At 41.8% G+C, this 18,494-nt stretch overlaps 1 protein-coding gene across 5 annotated transcripts in view; it reads right to left on the bottom strand.

Annotated features, from left to right (window-relative positions):
* The window catches only part of LOC149524143 (uncharacterized), a 148,395-nt gene that overhangs the window by 89,417 nt on the left and 40,484 nt on the right, over positions 1 to 18,494 (bottom strand). For 3 of the 5 annotated variants that reach the window (XR_016349791.1, XR_016349789.1, XM_089779116.1), the window contains one exon: positions 1,957 to 3,214. The exons of the other annotated variants lie outside the window; for them this stretch is intronic. Coding sequence is in view for 1 of the 3 variants with exons in the window: in XM_089779116.1 (XP_089635242.1) it covers positions 2,963 to 3,214 (252 nt within the window). In the remaining 2 variants the exon portion in view is untranslated. Of the gene's footprint in view, positions 1 to 1,956; positions 3,215 to 18,494 lie in introns of those variants that run through there. 5 annotated transcript variants of the gene reach the window in all.

Genomic DNA, 18,494 nt, shown 5'->3' with positions numbered 1-18,494 from the left:
TGTGAACTGTTAGCACTTAGTGTAAATGTTATGAATGTAGCACTTCAAAGTGCTCTCCTCTCCCAACCATCATCACATCAATATTTCAGGATTCCACATCAGCCAGCAATTCTTCATGAAGTTATTAGACTCAACCACACCCAACAATATTTGGAAGATGAGTCTGATGAGTAAGTGATGTAGAGCTGGAGTCTAGAGAAAGTTGGAACCCTAATAGTGTATTGACACTAATTACTTTTAACCAGTGGAGGAAAGAAATGATTATTCCTCATTGTTTGTTGTAGCTACTAGGTCATGCTGAAATATTGATTTTGTTTCATGAGGCACTATTGCTGTGGGAATTTACAAAGTACATTTTTGAAACAATACGCAGGGACTCCATTTATAATAAAACTAGATCAACTTTAAATGGTTTAACAGAGTATTGATGGTTCCCATTTTAAGGCAGGTAAAACAGTACTCAGGATTTAACAGAGAAAGCTCATTTGTATCCCTGTCATTTTAAATAAAAATAAAACAGTAAATAAAAATAAAACAGAGATAACACTTCAGATAATCAGGCTTCTCCCGCTAATTCTGAATACAATTAATTGGATAGTTATTTAGGAATATTTACATTTACAAACTTCTTGCTAGTGTAAAAAAGGAAGGGCAGAGATAAGGATTTATGCCAATTTAGAATCTAACCTGATGTCAACAGTATTGAAATTTGTGTAATTAAAAGTACTCATAATGTTAGTTTAATGTGAAGAACATTTTACAGGGTGTATTACAAAGTGCAATACCTCCAGAGCCAGAGGTCAAGAGTTCGAGCTCCACCCTCAACCAACATGGACCTGGCACCCTTGGGACATAGGACAGATAAGGGGGGCCAGAATGTAGGGAGGTTGGGGGGCTCCTCCAGTGGTGCAGTGCTAGCAACTACAAATTGGTATATGCAGTGACGATCCCTTGCTTCCCATCCATAATCTCCCTACAGTCTGTCTCCAGTTAGACAGAATATTACATACATTATGATCTGCATACAAACTGAATGTACAGATGATCCAGAAAGATAAAATTGGATATAGATACAGATAAAAGAAGCCTGTTTTAAAAGAAACCTAGATATCATCAAGCACTACAGTGATTAGAGATCTCTATTAATGTATGGCAGACAAATTGCACCTAACATACCACTTAGTGTCATCTGGAGTATGATTACAAGAGGTGCTGAGCCCCCCACAACCACTTCTGCAGATAATGTGATTTGAGAGTATTCCTCACTTTGAGGGAGTCATTCAAAGCCAGAGAGGTTTGGCCCTGGGGGGAGAAGGAGGAAAACATTCTCTAAAAGAAAAAGAACATGCTTGTATTGAAACTGCTTCCTTTGGGTGGGTCTACACCTGTGGCTTGAAATAAGCTGTGCAATTTGAGCTATGCAAATTGCGTAGCTTATTTTGAGTCAAGTTCGAAGTAGCTTATTTTGAAATTTGGCACTGTCTACCCAGCACTTATTTCGAAATAAATCGCTATTCTGAAATGGCCCTTACCTCTTGTGGAATGACGTTTACAAGAACTTCGGAATAGAGAGCCCATTATATTTTGAAATAATGGGCATACTCAAAACACATGGAATAGTGCTGCAGTGTAGATGCAACCTTTGTCTCCTGTGTATCTGTGTTAGTACAGTTCCCATTTTCACCATTTTCTCCCCATGTTAAAGAAGCAGTACTCATGTCTGCGAAAGAAGAAATATAAAAAAGAAAAATGGAACAATAAAAATTTGAACATTTGTTAATTTGTCTGTGAGGGCATATAAAGGTATATGTGTTTGGAGGTGAGGGCTCTCTTCTCTCCAAAATCAGCATCTGAAGGCAGGCAGAAGTGCCAAATAAAATAAAGAAAACCAGTGTTTTTGAGATGGTGGGTATTTTCCTGACAGATTGCTAGACATGGAGCATTTGCCAAAGTCTTGTGAATAACTCAGTTTATTCTAATCATTGAGTGGCAGTGGCTGATTCTGCATTTCAAGCTGTCTCATAATAGTTTCTTACAGCATTTTGGGGAATCCTTTTTCAAAACATAGTGGCCTACAGTAGTAATGGTGGTGCTGGGCTTTTCTAAATCTCTCTATAGATTTAATAATGTTTCCTTCTTGCCATTCTGCCATCTATATAGCATTATATGATTTTTTCCTTGTAATTTTCTAAGAAACGTACATTTACTAGATTTCATCTGTAGTTATTTCAAACATTTTCACTTCTTTACCGCTTTGTTACATGCAGTTTGTTACTCCGTTGAAGTTTATAGTCAGTCCTTGTTTAGTTAAAGTTGTTCGTATACTCTGTTAGTTTCTTCTGGGTTGCCAACATTTGCAATAATACCATGTGTCTTACTACTTGTCATAGGCACAGCCCCATGTGTTATATAACCATACAAGATACTCAGATTTCATTAAAGTTTCAAGCCCATATGGCTGTGGAGAACACCTTGAAAACATGACCCAAGAGCACCCTAAACACTCAGATACCAGAAGCTAAATAGAACACAAAGTTTGGAATTTTTTTTAATTAGCACATGATTGTTTAAAGTTTGAGCCTTGATTTTGATCCCTTCTTGGCAATACAGCTATTTTCACATTTAGCTCACTAAAATGACATTTGAATTATGGGAATTCCAAACTTTTGAAATTTTATTTCCCATGAACAGGAGGTTCTGAAAAATGTTTGTTTCGGGCCCATTGACACATGCTGTTTCCAAACTAAAATTGTCCCCCCAAAACCAGCAGCTGGTAGGTAAAATTGACATGACTGAACAGCCCTGTGTAGCGATGGTTGCAAGTTAAGACTGCCAAGAACTACAGCTCTACCCACCATGAAAATTGCTGTGTGGCCAGAGTACTCTGGAAACGCTGGTGTTCTTAGTTCTTCAGAATGGTGCTTGGAGGTCCTAAGTGCCCTGGCTTCAGCTTCCAAGGTCACTACTCCAGAGCCAGAAGTTGAAGCTTGGTTAAATGTGGGGATTTCATTTCCATGGTAGTTAGCCTGAAAGTCTTAAGAGTCTCCAGAATTTGCAGGCTCTGGATCCATAGCAGGGAGACTGAAAGTCCAAGGATGGTCCTGGAGATGTGAACCATGGAAACAAGGGCTTCTGAGAAGTTCAATAGGAAACCAGGTAGGAGTCTAATGGAAGACTGCCACTGCTTTAACAGTTCATAGGACCTAAAATGGTTCTGTAAAACATTTCAAGTTTGAAAATCAGCATTTTCTGATGAATCCATTTTTTTTAGAAAATTTCCAACCAGCTCCACTTCATTTATTTTCCAAAGCCCTGATTCACCTCCCATTGATATCAATGGAGCAACCATTAACTAACAGAAGGTGAAATCAAGGCCTAGAGTACTGTGGGGTTCTCTAGCTCTGGCTCTCATTCACTGAGGCTTCCAGCCTCAAACATACCCATAGGCAAAATGACCTGCCCCCTAGTGCAGGGGTCATAGTTTCTAAGAGCCTTCAATATTTAAATGAGTATGTATCTGCCATACCCTCCATCACCAGAGAATCTAGCCCTGCCTGTAATTCATATGCATGTTGGATAGGAATTTAAATTGACTATAGCATGCATTTGTCATTACAATTTTTCCACACATTTTCATTCTCCTTGCTCTCTATTTCAGCAGTTTCAGTCCCAGTCTTCAGCTCATTGCATAGGCTACTAGACTGGAACAAAGCTCTGTGTGAAACATAACAAAAAAAGGGAAAATCATAAAAGTGAAATTTGGTTATATCCACTATTAAGGGCCTTAATCCTTCAAACCCTGTGGGTTCTGGAACATCAGCCAAAGAGCTCAGAGAGTGGTACAGAGGAATGCGGTGTTGCTGCTATTTCTCTGATGCAGCGAGGAGAACAAAGGTCACTGGCAAATGGCCAAGCAAAGGAATGTCTTCAAAAGAACAGTTTGATGTCAGTATTAGCTAGGACCTGCCAGTATGACAAAGAGGGATACGAATGAACAACACCAACCTCTAGTAACTGAACTTTCCCATATGACTATAAGCATTACATCATACAGTTTCATTACACTAGCAACTTGCTTAAGCAATGATAGATATTCTCTAATTCCAGTCAAACTCTTGCACATGACCACACAGAAAGGCAAAGAAACAGAAGATTCGAGACTGACTCCATGTTGGGAAAGGTATAAGCCAGAAGGTATTGGCTCAGACTCGTCAATTTTGACTATTATGGAAGATAAAAAGAATACGGTATTTTTGACCTTCATCCCTTCTGTGGGGATTCCTCACCACCACCACAAAACAAACTCTGTCTCACGTACCACATGTAACTATTTTTGTAGATTAACATATACCATGACAAAATATTTTAAGTATTTAAAAGTGAAACAACCCAAAGAAATGCTAACAGGAGGAGAAAGAATGTAAGTACAGGCAGTCCCCGGGTTACGTACAAGATAGGGACTGTAGGTTTGTTCTTAAGTTGAATCTGTATGTAAGTCGGAACTGGCATCCAGATTCAGCCACTGCTGAAACTGATCAGTTTCAACAGCGGCTGAATCTGGACGCCAGTTCCAACTTACATACAGATTCAACTTAAGAACCCCAGGCGTCCCCAAGTCAGCTGCTGCTGAAACTGATCAGCAGCTGATTCCAGGAAGCCCGGGGCAGAGCAGCTCTGCCTCGGGCTTCCTGTAGTCAGCCGCTGGTCAGTTTCAGCAGCGGCTGACTTGGGGACGACTGGGGCAGAGCAGCTCGGGTGCTGCTGGGTTGGTCCAGTAGCGCGGCCGCTCCTCGGCGCTACTGGACCAACCCAGCAGCACCCCAGCTGCTCTGCCCCAGGCGTCCTGATTCAGCCGCTGCTGAAACTGATCAGCAGCGGCTGAATCAGGACTCCTGGGGCAAAGCAGCTCGGGTGCTGCCGGGTTGGTCCAGTAGCACCAAGGAGCGGTGCTGCGGGACCAACCGGCAGCGCCCCACCTGCTCTACCACAGGCCCCAGGCTTTGCTCCACGTCTCCCTGGTCTGCTGGGGGGGCACTATCTGCGACCCCCCTCCCCCAGAAGACCAGAGAGACGTGGAGCAAAGCTGTGGAGGACCCGGGCTGGACCGCGGCGCTTCCAGGTCAGCGCTGCGGTCTGGCCTGGGTCCTCCACCGCTTTGCTCAGCGTCTCCCTGGTCTGCAGACCAGGGAGACGCTGAGCAAAGCGGCGGAGGACCCGGGCCGAACCCGCAGCACTTCCACATCAGCAGACCAGGGAGACACTGAGCAAAGCGGCGGAGGACCCGGGCCAGACCCGCGGTGCTTCCAGATCAGCTGGAAGCACCGCAGGTCCGGCCCGGGTCCTCCACGGCTTTGCTCCTCGTCTCCCTGATCTGCTGGCTCCCCCAGCAGACCAGGGAGACGGGGAGCAGCTTTTCTCGCCCCGGAGGAGGCGGGCAGCGGGACCAGGCGTCCCGCCGCTCCAGTCCTCCGGGGAGAGAAAATCCCCGTTCGTAACTGCGGATCCGACATAAGTCGGATCCGCGTAACTCGGGGAATGCCTGTACTGTACAAAGGGTAAAACTAGCATCAGTGGGGTGATACTAAGAAAAAAAGAGGAAATTTAGGCTGACTTCAAGGACACATTACATAACAGAGATTTAGGCTATGGAATGCTCCCCTTGAAACGTTGAATGTACAAACCATGCGAATGTATCCAACAGGGAAGAGGAGCAGAGCAAGGGATTGATTAAATGCATCTGGGAACACCGACATCCTATAAATACATGACTACATTAGGAACGGCACATATAGAAATTGGAAGCAGCATCCACAGCCTCCGGAAGGAGGGGAGACTACTCATCAATCAATAGGTACACCTCTGGCTGAACAGAGTGGCACTGACAGTCTGTTCAAAAAGAATACTATCTGGTCCTTGTTTTCTTAGAAGGATTGAAGCCTGAGTGTGAAGCTTTGAAGATGGACACAAAGGAGGGCACTGGCGAGTAGAGGGAATTATCCTGAGGAGGCGAATATACAAGTTTGCTTGCCAGGGTGATTAAACTCACATTAATAGTTATTTGAAAACCGTAAAAAAGGCTATATAGCAAGAACATATGAATTACTAATAAAGCATGTAAAGTAGACATCACTGCTCATTGTTACTTTGCTATCAGTGAAATGCACTGCAAAAGCTTCACTTCGTGCTGCGCAGTGGTTATTCTAGTGGAACCACTATCATGGGCAGCACATTGAAGGATCATTGCTTTAATGCATCACAAATTGTGTTAGAACTTGCCTGAGAAAATAAATTCTCTTTCTGCCTACATTGTAGTCCACATTGGACAAGTAAGGCTGAGCAGGAGAATACTGAATGAATATTAAAGCATGTCCCATCAGTGTATTTCAAAGATGTTGGGGTCTATATACATGTAGCACTGCCACCTGCTGAACTATTTTTTTGCTATGCCAATTAACTACAATTTCTAAAGTGTGTCCTAACAACTATTTACAATACATGGGACAAAAAGGGCTCCTTTGAACATTCAGTTACCTCTCAGACCATGGAAAGCATAATTCCTTTCCATATCCTGTGTATTTAATTTATAGCAGCTGAAAGTGCAAAGAAAAAAGATGCAGTGCTATTCTATTTTTAATGTAAAGAAATTAGGTACTGGAACTGGCAATCATAGGAAGCAGAGGAATAACCTAATTAGAGATCTTTTTCTACAAGCAATTTTTAGAAGATCACTTGTGGGAAAAATCTATTTATGTGGTAGAAAAAAAGTGTAAAACCTGTAAAAGATTTAACACCGTTTGCCTCTTATATTCATTTTCAGATTCCCCTCTCCATTTTTTGGCACTTTTGTAGCAGAAATTCTATTTTGACTCATAACTTAACAATTCTCTCTTCAAATTACAATTCATTTTTTCCAGTGCTAAAGAAATAAAATTGAAGGGGAAAAATCAGACAATGAATTTTGCATAGTGTTCATGGGTGGTCAGTGAAGGTAGGACTGGGAGAGTTAAGTTCCCAGCCCCACCTACAGCCCTGCCCCTTTCTGCTGAGGCCCTTCTCCTCCCACCATGGGGAGTGGAGGGGTTGAGTGTGTGCACACACACCCCAACTTCCCAGCCTTGGAGCACCAGGGAGGCGCATGATCCAAGCCTCCCCAGCACAGGAGCATGGGGAGGGCAGGCACTCCAGGGCAGCAACATTTCTCCTTAGTACTCCTATAATAGGTGTTCTGGGGTGGATTGTGGGTGGGGCCATGGCTGGCAATTTGGGAAGGCAATGCCTTCTCCCCCTAGGATACCGGACACCCATGATAGTGTTGTAATTTGCATGCAGATTATTTTCTTACATGCTTACTAGTGTAGTGAAATAAATTGGTGGGTGACATTTCTAATGAATTACACCAATGAGTGCTAATTAACATTGTGCCCCTACATTTGGGTAGCTTAGCTGTGTCCAATATAAGACTGATTTGTTATTGATCTTAAAGAAATCAGAAGCACCTACATCTCTGTCGGAAGCTACAGAGGTACTCAGAACTGAAAGCTAAACTTTAGGGCTGTGTCTAGACTGGAAAGTTTTTCTGCAAAATCATCTGCTTTTGCGGAAAAACTTGCCAGCTGTCTACACTGACCGCTTGAATATCCAGAAAAGCACTGATGATCTCTCGTAAGATCTCATGTAAGGAAATACTATGCTGCTCCTGTTCGGGCAAAAGTCTTTTTCCGAAAGACTTTTGCACAAAAGGGCCAGTGTAGACAGCACAGTACTGTGTTCCGCAAAAAAGCCCTGATCACGAAAATGGCGATTGGGGCTTTTTTGTGGAAAACCCTGTCTAGATTGGCCACGGACGCTTTTCCGCAAAAAGTGCTTTTGCGGAAAAGCATCCTGCCAATCTAGACGTGCTTTTCCGAAAATGCTTTTAACGGAAAACTTTTCTGTTAAAAGCATTTTTGGAAAATCATGCCAGTGTAGATGTAGCCTAGTTGTTTCAAGTTAGATTCTCATGGAAAATGTTGACCACATCTCTGGGAATAAATGAAGACAGTGGTTATGAGCCTTTCCACTTTGGGATCCCCTCCCCACCCCTCCCATGGAGTTCATCTCATCTAGCTAGTATCTAATCAAGGCCTCTTCCATTTGGTAATATTAGAAGGTAAGCGTGATTGTGACCCCCTGACATTTATTCATAGTCTCCATGGAACTCTGATCATCAGTGCAAGAACTCCTGAAACATAAGGGTTCATTCTCTAAGCTCGTTTGTTCAAAACACATAATTAAAACCAAATTTACAGTATAATTAGTAGAATATAATACTCTAATATAGTAGTTGAATAGCTAATAACAATACCTATAGAGATGTGTACTCCTTTGCATGAGGTATCAGTGACTTCAGAAGAGAATATCTCCACTCCCTCTACTCCCCCTTTCCCACACACATACATTGTATTTTATTTAGTTTCAACTAGTGATTTTATTCAGGAGCATAAAAATCGTGTCTACACTAGGGAGTTACTCCGTAATACCTATTCTGAAAAGTTATACTAGTCAATCTCACCAGTGTAGACAAGACAAAAGGTCCATTTTAAAAAAGCACCTAGACCCAATTTTCAAAAAGGATAAGATTTACAAAGGCACCTAAACATGCAGATAGACAAGTAATGGAATTTACAAAAGCACCCATCTCCCACTGAAAATTCCTGGGAGTTACCTGTCTAATATATTTAGGCACTTACAGAATCCTTGTAAACCCCAATCTTGATTCTTAGACATTTTACAAAGATAAGTCTGCTTTTCTGTAAGACGAGACTTTTCCAAAATTTAGTGCATCTCCACGATGCCAAATTTTGGAAAAACCTGCTCATTTGAGCCAGCCCCCTTCCTTGTAAAACAAGTTTTACAGGGATGGCGAAAGAACTCATCCACTTTAATTAATAATTTATTTATTTATTCAAAAAAGCGGGCACATTTCTTGGACACAGCACTGCTTTTCTGGGCTACCTCTGGTATCCCGGACAAGCGCTGCAGTTTAGATGTAGCCTAAGGATAGGCCCTATGTTGCCAAGCCTTATTCAAGTGTGTAGCCCCACGTAGGAGAAAAAAAGTGCTTTAACATCTGGAAGAGAATGTCAAGGTAAGGGCTAAATATTATTAGTCGTAGAAATATAAATCACTGCTTTGAAACACCTGGGAATTAACAAACAAAGGAAGACTTTGCAAAAGACCTTGAAGCAAAGGAAGTCTTCTAAATATGTCTGCCCAGAAGGGAGTAATTAGGAAGCTTCAGAGAATAATGTTTATTAGATGCTACAGAATATGATGTACAGAATTTAGGACTGTTTACAATGCCATAATAAAATATTCTATTTCCAGTACTATGAACCCTTACAATTACCAGATGATAAAAATGTTACAGTTATTGAAGCAGCCTGGCACAAAATGAATAATCAGATAAATACTTGACAAAAGGAAAAAATTGACTATACTGATTAAAAGTAACGAAGATGAAGGACTAAAGAAAAAAATTGATAGCAGAAAATATTTTTGAATGCTGGCCAAACAGACAATTTCATGATATGTTTAAGATAAATGGTTTCATTTTCTCATTATTCTCAAAGGCTATAAAGTTGGGTGCACCATTTGTTAAAATGTATTGAACAACTGATTTGATTAATTTGGGGAGACTTAAAAAAACGCTGTGAATTATTGTATATATTTGTTTAGAGCTAGTTTATATTTATGAGGAAAATGTACCATGAACTACGTCCTGCTTTCCTTATTCATTCCCATGGAGTACATATGTGAAAAAAGCAAGAAAATTTGGCTTTTTAAATGCATTCCTAATCCAGTGGCTCTCAGATTACTTCATTTTAAATAATCACACAAAGCCTCTTGATGAGCTGCCTACCACTGTCCCCATTTAAACTACTGAGCAACTACACAGTGCTGGGAACTATTATATCTTCTACTTTCACTTTTTCAGCCTTTGTGGGCCTGATCCTTGAAAGTCTTACTTACATGTAGATCCCTGCAAATCCACGGATATCTGCTTTATATCCTATGTATCCACATCTTCAGATCTGGATGTGAATATCTATGGCTCCTTTTTGCAGCTACCATAGATGTGAATGCAGATGTCCATGGATCATTTTTGCAGATGCAGCTACCAATTTTGCATCCACTTTACTCATAGGAGTGGACTTTACTTATGATAGTTCTCTCATTGACACATTTTAACAGATTTTGCAATCTTGGGCCATATGATTGGAACATCATTTTGCTTCTAATATATAAATGCATAACTTCCTCTTTTTATTCAGTGCCCTTGTTAAAATCCACTTTTTGGCTTCTAAATCTTCATTTTCATAGAGTCATAGAAGCATAGAATCCTAGGGCTGGAAGAGACCAAGTCCAGCCCCTGCACAAATCAGGCCCACCCTAATTAAAATCACCCCAGCAGAGCTTTCTCAAGATGGGACTCAAACTTCTAAGGATGGAAATTCCACTACTTCCCTAAGGAACCCATTCCAGTGCTTTAGCACCCTCCTAGTAAAATAGTTTTTTTTTTCTAATATCTAACCAAGATCTCCCCCACTGTGATTTGAGACCATTGTTCCTTGTTCTACCATCCGTCACTGCTGACAACAGCCTCTCTCCATCCTTTTTGGAACCTCCCTTCAGATAGTTGAAGGCTGCTATCAAATCCCCCCTCATTTTTCTCTTTTACAGACTAAATAAGTCCAAATTCCTCAGCCCCTCCTCTAGGTCTTGCACTCTATACCCCTAATCATTTTGCCCTCCCAGGACCATTTCTAGTGTGTCCGCATCTTTTCTGTAGTGGAGGGTCCAGAACTGGATGCAATACTCCAGATGTGGCCTCAACAGTGCAGAATAAAGGGGAATACTCGCTTCTCTAGATCTGCTGGCAATGCTCCTCCTAATGCAACCTAATATGCCATTAGCCTTCTTGGCTACAAGTCCACATTGTTGACTCATATCCAGCTTCTCATCTGTTGTAATCCCCAGATCCTCTGCTGAACTTCTACTTAGCTAGTCAGTCTCCAGACTGTAACAATGCTTGGGATTCTTCAATCCCACATGCAGAACTCTGCACTTGTCCTTTTTGAACCTCATCAGTTTTCTTTTGGCCCAATCCTCCAATTTGTCTAGGTTAATCTGGACCCTATCCCTGCCTTCCAGCATATCTACCTCTCCCCCTAGTTTAGTGTCATCTGCAAACTTGCTGAGGGTGCAATCTATCCCCTCATCCAGGTCATTAATAAAGATGTTGAACAAAACTGGCCCTGGAACCAATCCTTGGGGCACTCCACTTGAAACCCATCAACAACCAGACATCGAGCCATTGATCACTGCCCAATGGGCCCAACAATCTCGCCAGCTTTCTATCCACCTTACAGTCCATTTATCCAATCCATACTTCATTCACTTGCTGGCAAAAATATTGTAGGAGACCATATCAAAAGCTTTGCTAAAGTGAAGGTATATCACATCCACATGTCCATAGAACCAGTGGCCATTTCCACATTTCCATCTAATGGTCTGTCATTTCTATTATCGGGAGTTAGATTTAAGTTGTTCATGGCAGGAACCTTATTTTATTATGTATTTTTGAAGTTTCATGGAAATTTACAATACTAAGTCAATTACACTGAAAAAGTTTACATTAAAAGAACAAGGAGTCCTGTGACAATTTAAAGACAAACAGATTTATTCAACATAAGCTTTGGTGGATAAAAATCATATATACCCCATCTCTGTGATTTCCACTCCATGCATTTGACAAAGTGGTTTTACCCATAAAAGCTTGTGTCCAAATAAATCTGTTAGTCTTTAAGGTGCCACAGGACTCCTTGTTGTTTTTGCAGATACTAATGTAGCTACCCCTCAGATTAAAAAATGTTACAGTTGCATTCAAAAGCTGAGAATTCCAGAAGTAGAACTGCCTGTGCAACCTTGTTTTACCCTCCTCTTGTGTTTAGCATTCTGGTACACTCCTTAGTTGTATGATCTGATCCTATTACCCCACTCCATCCCATTCTCCCTCACCTTTCCCTAATAGCCTCAGTCAAATGAATACATGCAGCTGCTGTCTTCAGTGTTCAATATGATATCCACAGTGCTCTGTCTTCCTTTCAGTTTATTTTTCTTTTGTCACGACTCCACCATTGGGCTACCTCTTCTTTTCTACTCTGGTCAGTAAAAACTAGTTCAGAAGACGACCATGACACAGCCATCAATATGGATCATTCTGTCCCAGATGGTGGAATCTAATGGTCACAAACCATTACATTTCTCACACTCAAGTGCATTCGTGTTCAAATCTAACACGAAGAGGAAAAGCATAGAAATTTCAACAGGCCTGTTTGATAAAATAACTCTAATTATAAGTGCACAGAACATTGTAGAGTTAGGTGTCCATGCTCAGTGGTGTCTGAGTGCCTAAACAAAAGCTAATATATGAACCCATCCTCACCTATGGAAAAACAAGACGGATCAATTTAGATCTTTCGAAAACAGGGCTACTCAAAATGCAGTCTGTGGGCCACTTGCAACCCGCAGCCTGTTTGTTTGGGACCCACGGTGCAGTTCGGGTTGACAGTGTGGTTTGGGTTGATATGCATTTTAGTAGTTAAATTCCTAGACTGTCATTGCTCATTAAAAATGCTGTCCTATGAGTGGAAATTGAGTAAATATTGCATTTTATGAATATCGGAAAAATTGACTTAAATGGGGCCTGCGTGTTGTGTAGTCTTGCCTTAATTTTTGTATCCATGCCTGCCAGTGTGAAAGAAGCTATTTGCATATATATTTGCATGTATATGCAACCACATTTAAGTTGTGGCCCTTGGCATGTGTTGTATCATTGTGGCCCCTGGGGCTTCCAAAGTTGAGTAGCCCCGTTCTAAAATGTCACACATCCCTACTTTCCCCAGCTTGTGTGTACAGATTTGTTACTGATTATGTTGTATGTGAAACAGTATTGTGTTTAAATGCATAGCTATTTCAGATGCCTTATACTCAAACATATTATTGTAATAAACATTTGATTATTAAAGATGGAATATGAAGGTGAACTAAATGGGAAACCCCTTGGAGTTTTGTTATATGCATTCATATTGAATTAGGATTCATCATAATGGCTTTTTTTTATTGGTCCCCTTTAAAGTAAAATGAAGGAAATGAAAGTTAAGACTTTGTTTTTAGCACTGATCACCATTTATTGTAAGTATTTTGGAAAGATCTATCTTGGTTTCATTCAAATTATGTAATGTTAAGTTTGGGTGGATTGTTGGTGTTTGGTCCATTAATTATTAGAAATAGCAACTTGAACTGATCTGATGTCTTCTAAAAGCAGAGTACTGTATTTTGTAAGTATTTCATTACTTTGCTGGTACAACCCATTCTGCTAACAGATAGCACTGCATTAAGTGATTTGTAACTTCTAAGCACAGCATGCTTAAAAATTACTGTAGTCAGCACAAACCACTACTTAAACTCAAAAATAGGTAAGTTATATTTTACCTACACAATGTGCATATCTTGTCCAAGCCCAAACACATCCTAGAAAAAAATGGAGTGGCTTGGATAGGAGTAAAGTGTTAGAAGTGCCCCTAGTTTGCTGGTTTCATTTGGAAATTTATCCTGGATAAAATCATAGAATCATAGAATAATAGGACTGGAAGGGACCTCAAGAGGTCATCGAGTCCAGCCCCCCGCCCTCAAGGCAGGACCACGCTCCGTCTACACCATCCCTGACAGATGTCTATCTAACCTGTTCTTAAATATCTCCAGAGAGGGAGATTCCACCACCTCCCTTGGCAATTTATTCCAATATTTGACCACCCTGACAGTTAGGAATTTTTTCTTAATGTCCAATCTAAACCTCCCCTGCTGCACTTTAAGCCCATTACTCCTTGTCCTGTCCTCAGAAACCAAGAGGAACAAATTTTCTCCTTCCTCCTTGTGACACCCTTTTAGAAAATATGGTATCCATTTGCAGCGGAGTGGGAAATAGTGGGAAAAACCTTGTAGGATTTAGAAGGAACATCTCAAATAAGATTTCAGACATTTACATGCTTCTGCAAAGCTTTTCTGCACCCACTTTCCTATCCTTCTCCTTACATTTCATCTCTTACATTCCTGAGATTCGTCCTACGTAAGATTTTCTGGGCAGTCCATCCCCCATCCCATATGAGGGAGCAAACTCATCTCAGTAATTCCTCCAATGAATGTTTTATTCAGAAATATCCACATAGTCACATCCTGGAGTTCACAGAAGGGCTGAAAATTCCAGAGTATAAAAGACCTCTCTTATCTGAAAACTACCACTGACATAGGTAGAGGAAGGAGATGGAGGAGGATCTCATGCAGTTTGGGATTTTTCAATACTGAACTGTACTCAGACTAACAAGACATGTCTAAGTCTCAAAATGTCACAAAGGCTATGTCTAGACTACAAGCCTCTTTCGAAAGAGGCTTTTCAAAAGAATCTTTTGAAAAAACTTCTTTTGAAAGACAGCGTCTAGACTCCAACCACTTATTTCGAAAAAGTAAGCTGCTTTTTTGAAAGAAAGTACCCAGGCAGTCTGGATGCTCTCTTTCAAAAAAGCCCTGTTTGCATTCAAGAACGCTTTTTTTCGAAAGAGCATTTTTGAAAAAAGGCATTATTCCTTGTAAAATGCAGTTTACCACAGTTGAAAAAACCACCATGTTCTTTTTATTTAATTTTGAAAGCACACAGTGTCAGTCTAGATGCAGGGGAAGTTTTTTCAAAAAAAGGCCACTAGACACACCCAAAATATAGGAAACATCAGAAGAATCACTTGCTCTCTTTAATTTATTGTTAAAGGAGTTGAAGGAGTGAGAAGTTTGCATGTCTATGCAGTCCTTAACTAGAGGGAGGAACAGACAAAATCCCCACTAAGAGGAGGTCTGATGCTAGGTGATGGGTCTTTCAGGAGAAACTTTAAACTGCATCAAAGCTACAAAAGATTTGGTTAAAGTTCTGTTCAAGTTCAGGGTACTCCTTATCTTTTCTGAAATGGCTCAGATACTTAAAAGAATTTGGTGAGACAATTTTTAACAGCTCCTAAACAATGTTGACCTCTCTCCTTTGGATCTGCAGGTTAGAAATATCCATATCTAAGTGACAGAAGCAGGGCCCTGCATGGATACGCAATTTATATCCGCATCCACTCCTATATCCATAAAAATGAGCCACAGTTATCTGCCTTGACGTCTGCAGATGCAGATATCTGCAAAAATGAGCCATGGATCTCTGCATTCACATCTGTAAATGCAGTAACCCACAGATAGAAAGTGGATACCCATGGATTTGCAGGGTTCTAGTAATTTTGCAGAAATTTGTAGTGCTCTTTCCTATCTCGGGAACAATGTCATGGCTAGTATGTTACTATCCACGGATCTGACAAAGTAATTTGCCTTCTATAGTCAAACCCCATTGCTTTAAAGCAAAAACAAAACACACATCTTGAGTTCTCAGGCTTTTCATTTTACATGCCAGAATAAGTGATAGAATTGGAGAAAATAAAATGTTATTTTTTCCAGCGCTAAAAAAAGTACAGATAATAATTCTTCTAAATCAATTATCTTCAAATTTCTGGTGAACTCCATTTCATAAAAGAAAGATTCATATGTATGGAAATGGCCTACTTAATTCCTTTGTTGTCTGCATGATTAGGAATAAGTTAGTAGGGGGGACTATTTATTTTAAATGAGAAACACCATTTCCTGGGCCCCCCACAGAATTGTATACTTTACATAAATTCTTCCCAGGTTTTTATTGGTCCCAGCTGTGAACTAAAACCCCAGAGATCCATTTTCAATATTATTTCAGTGACTCGACAATAAGAAAAGAACTTTAGAATTGGCATCCTCCCTTTACACTCCTGTTGTCCCAGTTACCATTAACTCAGTACTACACCATTACCACAGTGAAAAAAGCTGCAGCCTTACTCCCACAACAGTAGTTAAATGCTGCAGTAGATCCACAAACTGAATGATAATCCTGTTGATCTTGCCAATAGATAGAATTTTCCAGCATCGACCAAGGACTACCAACTGCCATTGCGTATGTCAGATGAAAGCACTGTGATATCCCCAGCTAGGAATCAAACATTAGATTTAAAAAAAAAATTAAGGGTACTCAAACACTTCTATACATGTTCATGATTAAACATTTCCAGTGAGCCTCTTTTGCATCCCTCCCACTTATTACTGATAGCAAGAGTCCAATATTTGTGCAGGTGATGAAAGGACACACTCTCCTAATTTATAGAAGAGAAGGAAATCAAAATGCTTTAACACTCATCAAAACGTAAGCACAGTTTTTCCTGTTCATGAGAACCACAACCTTAGACTCCTCTTGTATTCCAGAGGCATTTATGTAGTGGAAGGAGAACATTACTTGTAAAAACCCTGAGGTCCTTACTCACTCTCTCAGTCAGGAAAACTCAGAAATGTGTGCTTTGGGCTGTATGGGAGTTTAAGTAAGAAAAGTGAGTAAGGGACATCAAGATTTGATGATCTGCAACGATTAATTGTCCATCAGAAATGATAGCAATTTAGCAATATTTTTGTTGTAATTCTGAGTTAACCAGAGCTTCTGAGTGCCTGAACCTTAGAATCATAGAATGCTAGAACTGGAAGGGACTTCGAGAGGTCAATGAATCCACTTCCCTGCCCTCATGGCAGGACCAAGCACCATCTAGACCATCGCTGATAGATGTCTATCTAACCTGCTATTAAATATCTCCAGAAATGGAGATTCCACAATCTCTCTAGGCAATTTATTCCAGTGTTTAACCACCCTGACAGTTAAGAAGTTTTTTCTAATGTCCAACCTATACCTCTTGCTGCAGTATAAGCATTGCTTCTTGTCCTATCTTCAGAGGCCAAGGAGCACAATTTTTCTCTCCCCCTTCCCCCCCGTAACACTCTTAGGGTACGTCTACACTACAGCGCTAGTTCGAACTAACTTAGTTCGAATTAGTTAATTCGAACTAAGCTAGTTCGAACTAACGCATCTAGAACTAAAAACTAGTTCGAACTAGCGTTTTGCTAGTTCGAACTAGTAAGTCCACATTGAGTGGACTCTGAACAGGGCTTAAGGATGGCCGGAAGCAGTGCCGGCAGGGCATAAAAGGAGGACTTAGAGCATGGAGATGCTGTCTCAGGCTAGCCGAGGGCTGCGCTTAAAGGGTCCCGACCCCCACCCTGGACACACAGTTCTAAGGGGTGCCCCGCTTGCAAAGAAGTTCTGGCTTGGAGTGCCCTGAGTGCCCACACTGGGCACATCACACCACTCGGCCATCAGCCCGGCTGCACTTGCCGCAGGCTGCCATCTGGGGAGAGGGAGTAATTGGGGGGCTGCAGGAGAGCTTCCACCCCCAGAAGCCCGCAGAGCCAGCCCAGTCCTCCCCATCGGGGGCTCGTACCCCATTCCTCCCTCACCACCTTCCACTTACCCTTCCCTAGCCCCCCTTCTTATTGATGTACAAAATAAAGATAACGTTTCTTCCAACATTGACTCTGTCTTTATTGAACAAAACTGGGGGAGACTGGGAAAAGGAGGTGGGAGAGGGGAAGAGAAAGGCTGGGAGAGGGGAGGGCAACTAACATGATCAGGGGTTGGGAACAGGTCCCAGATGAAGAAAGGCTACAGAGACTGGGACTGTTCAGCTTAGAAAAGAGGAGATGGAGGGGGGACAGGATAGAGGTCTCTAAAAGCAGGGGTTGGGTGGAGAGGGTGCATTCAGAAAAGTTCTTCCTGGGTTCCCATAAAGAAGGACTAGAGGACACCAAAGGAAAGGAATGGGTAGCAGGCTTGAAACTAGTAAGAGAAAGTTGTTCTTCTTGACAAAGCAAAAAGTTAACCTGTGGAACTTCTTGCTGCAGGAGGCTGTGAAGGCTACAACTAGAACAGAGTTTAAAGGGAAGTGAGATAAAGTGATGGAGGTTGGGTCCATGGAGTCCTATTAGCCAGAGGGTAGGAGTGGTGTCCCTGCCCAAAGTTTGTAGAAGGCTGGAGAGGGATGGCACGAGACAAATGGCTTGGTCATTGTCTTCGGTCCATCCCCTCCAGGGTCCCTAGGGTTGGCCACTGTTGGCAGACAGGCTACTGGGATAGATGGACCTTTGGTCTGACCCAGTACGGCCATTGTAAGCTCAGGGCTCAGTGTCGGGGGTCTCAGTGGACCCCCTTGATTTTCATGCACACCTGGTCCTGGGTGGCCAGGCTGGCAGCTCTCCTGCCCTAGACGGCCACTTTCCTGTGCCTAGTGCGGAGATCGTGGACGAGGTCCACGATGTCCGCACTAGCCCAGGAAGGTGCCCGCCTCTTGCGGTCCAGGGCAAGCTCCCGGGAGCCGCCAGCCTGGTCCCGGCAAGAGGGGGTGGGCTGGGGGGCATCGGGTGGGTGGCTCTGTGCCGTGCCAGGTGCAGGGTCTGCTAGCTGGGTG

This window comes from Pelodiscus sinensis, chromosome 6 (assembly GCF_052426305.1).
Source record: "Pelodiscus sinensis isolate ZL-2025 chromosome 6, ASM5242630v1, whole genome shotgun sequence".
In the NCBI taxonomy this organism is placed as follows: domain Eukaryota; kingdom Metazoa; phylum Chordata; order Testudines; family Trionychidae; genus Pelodiscus; species Pelodiscus sinensis.
Note: the sequence above shows the minus strand (reverse complement) of the source record. Positions and strands in the feature narration are given on the sequence as shown.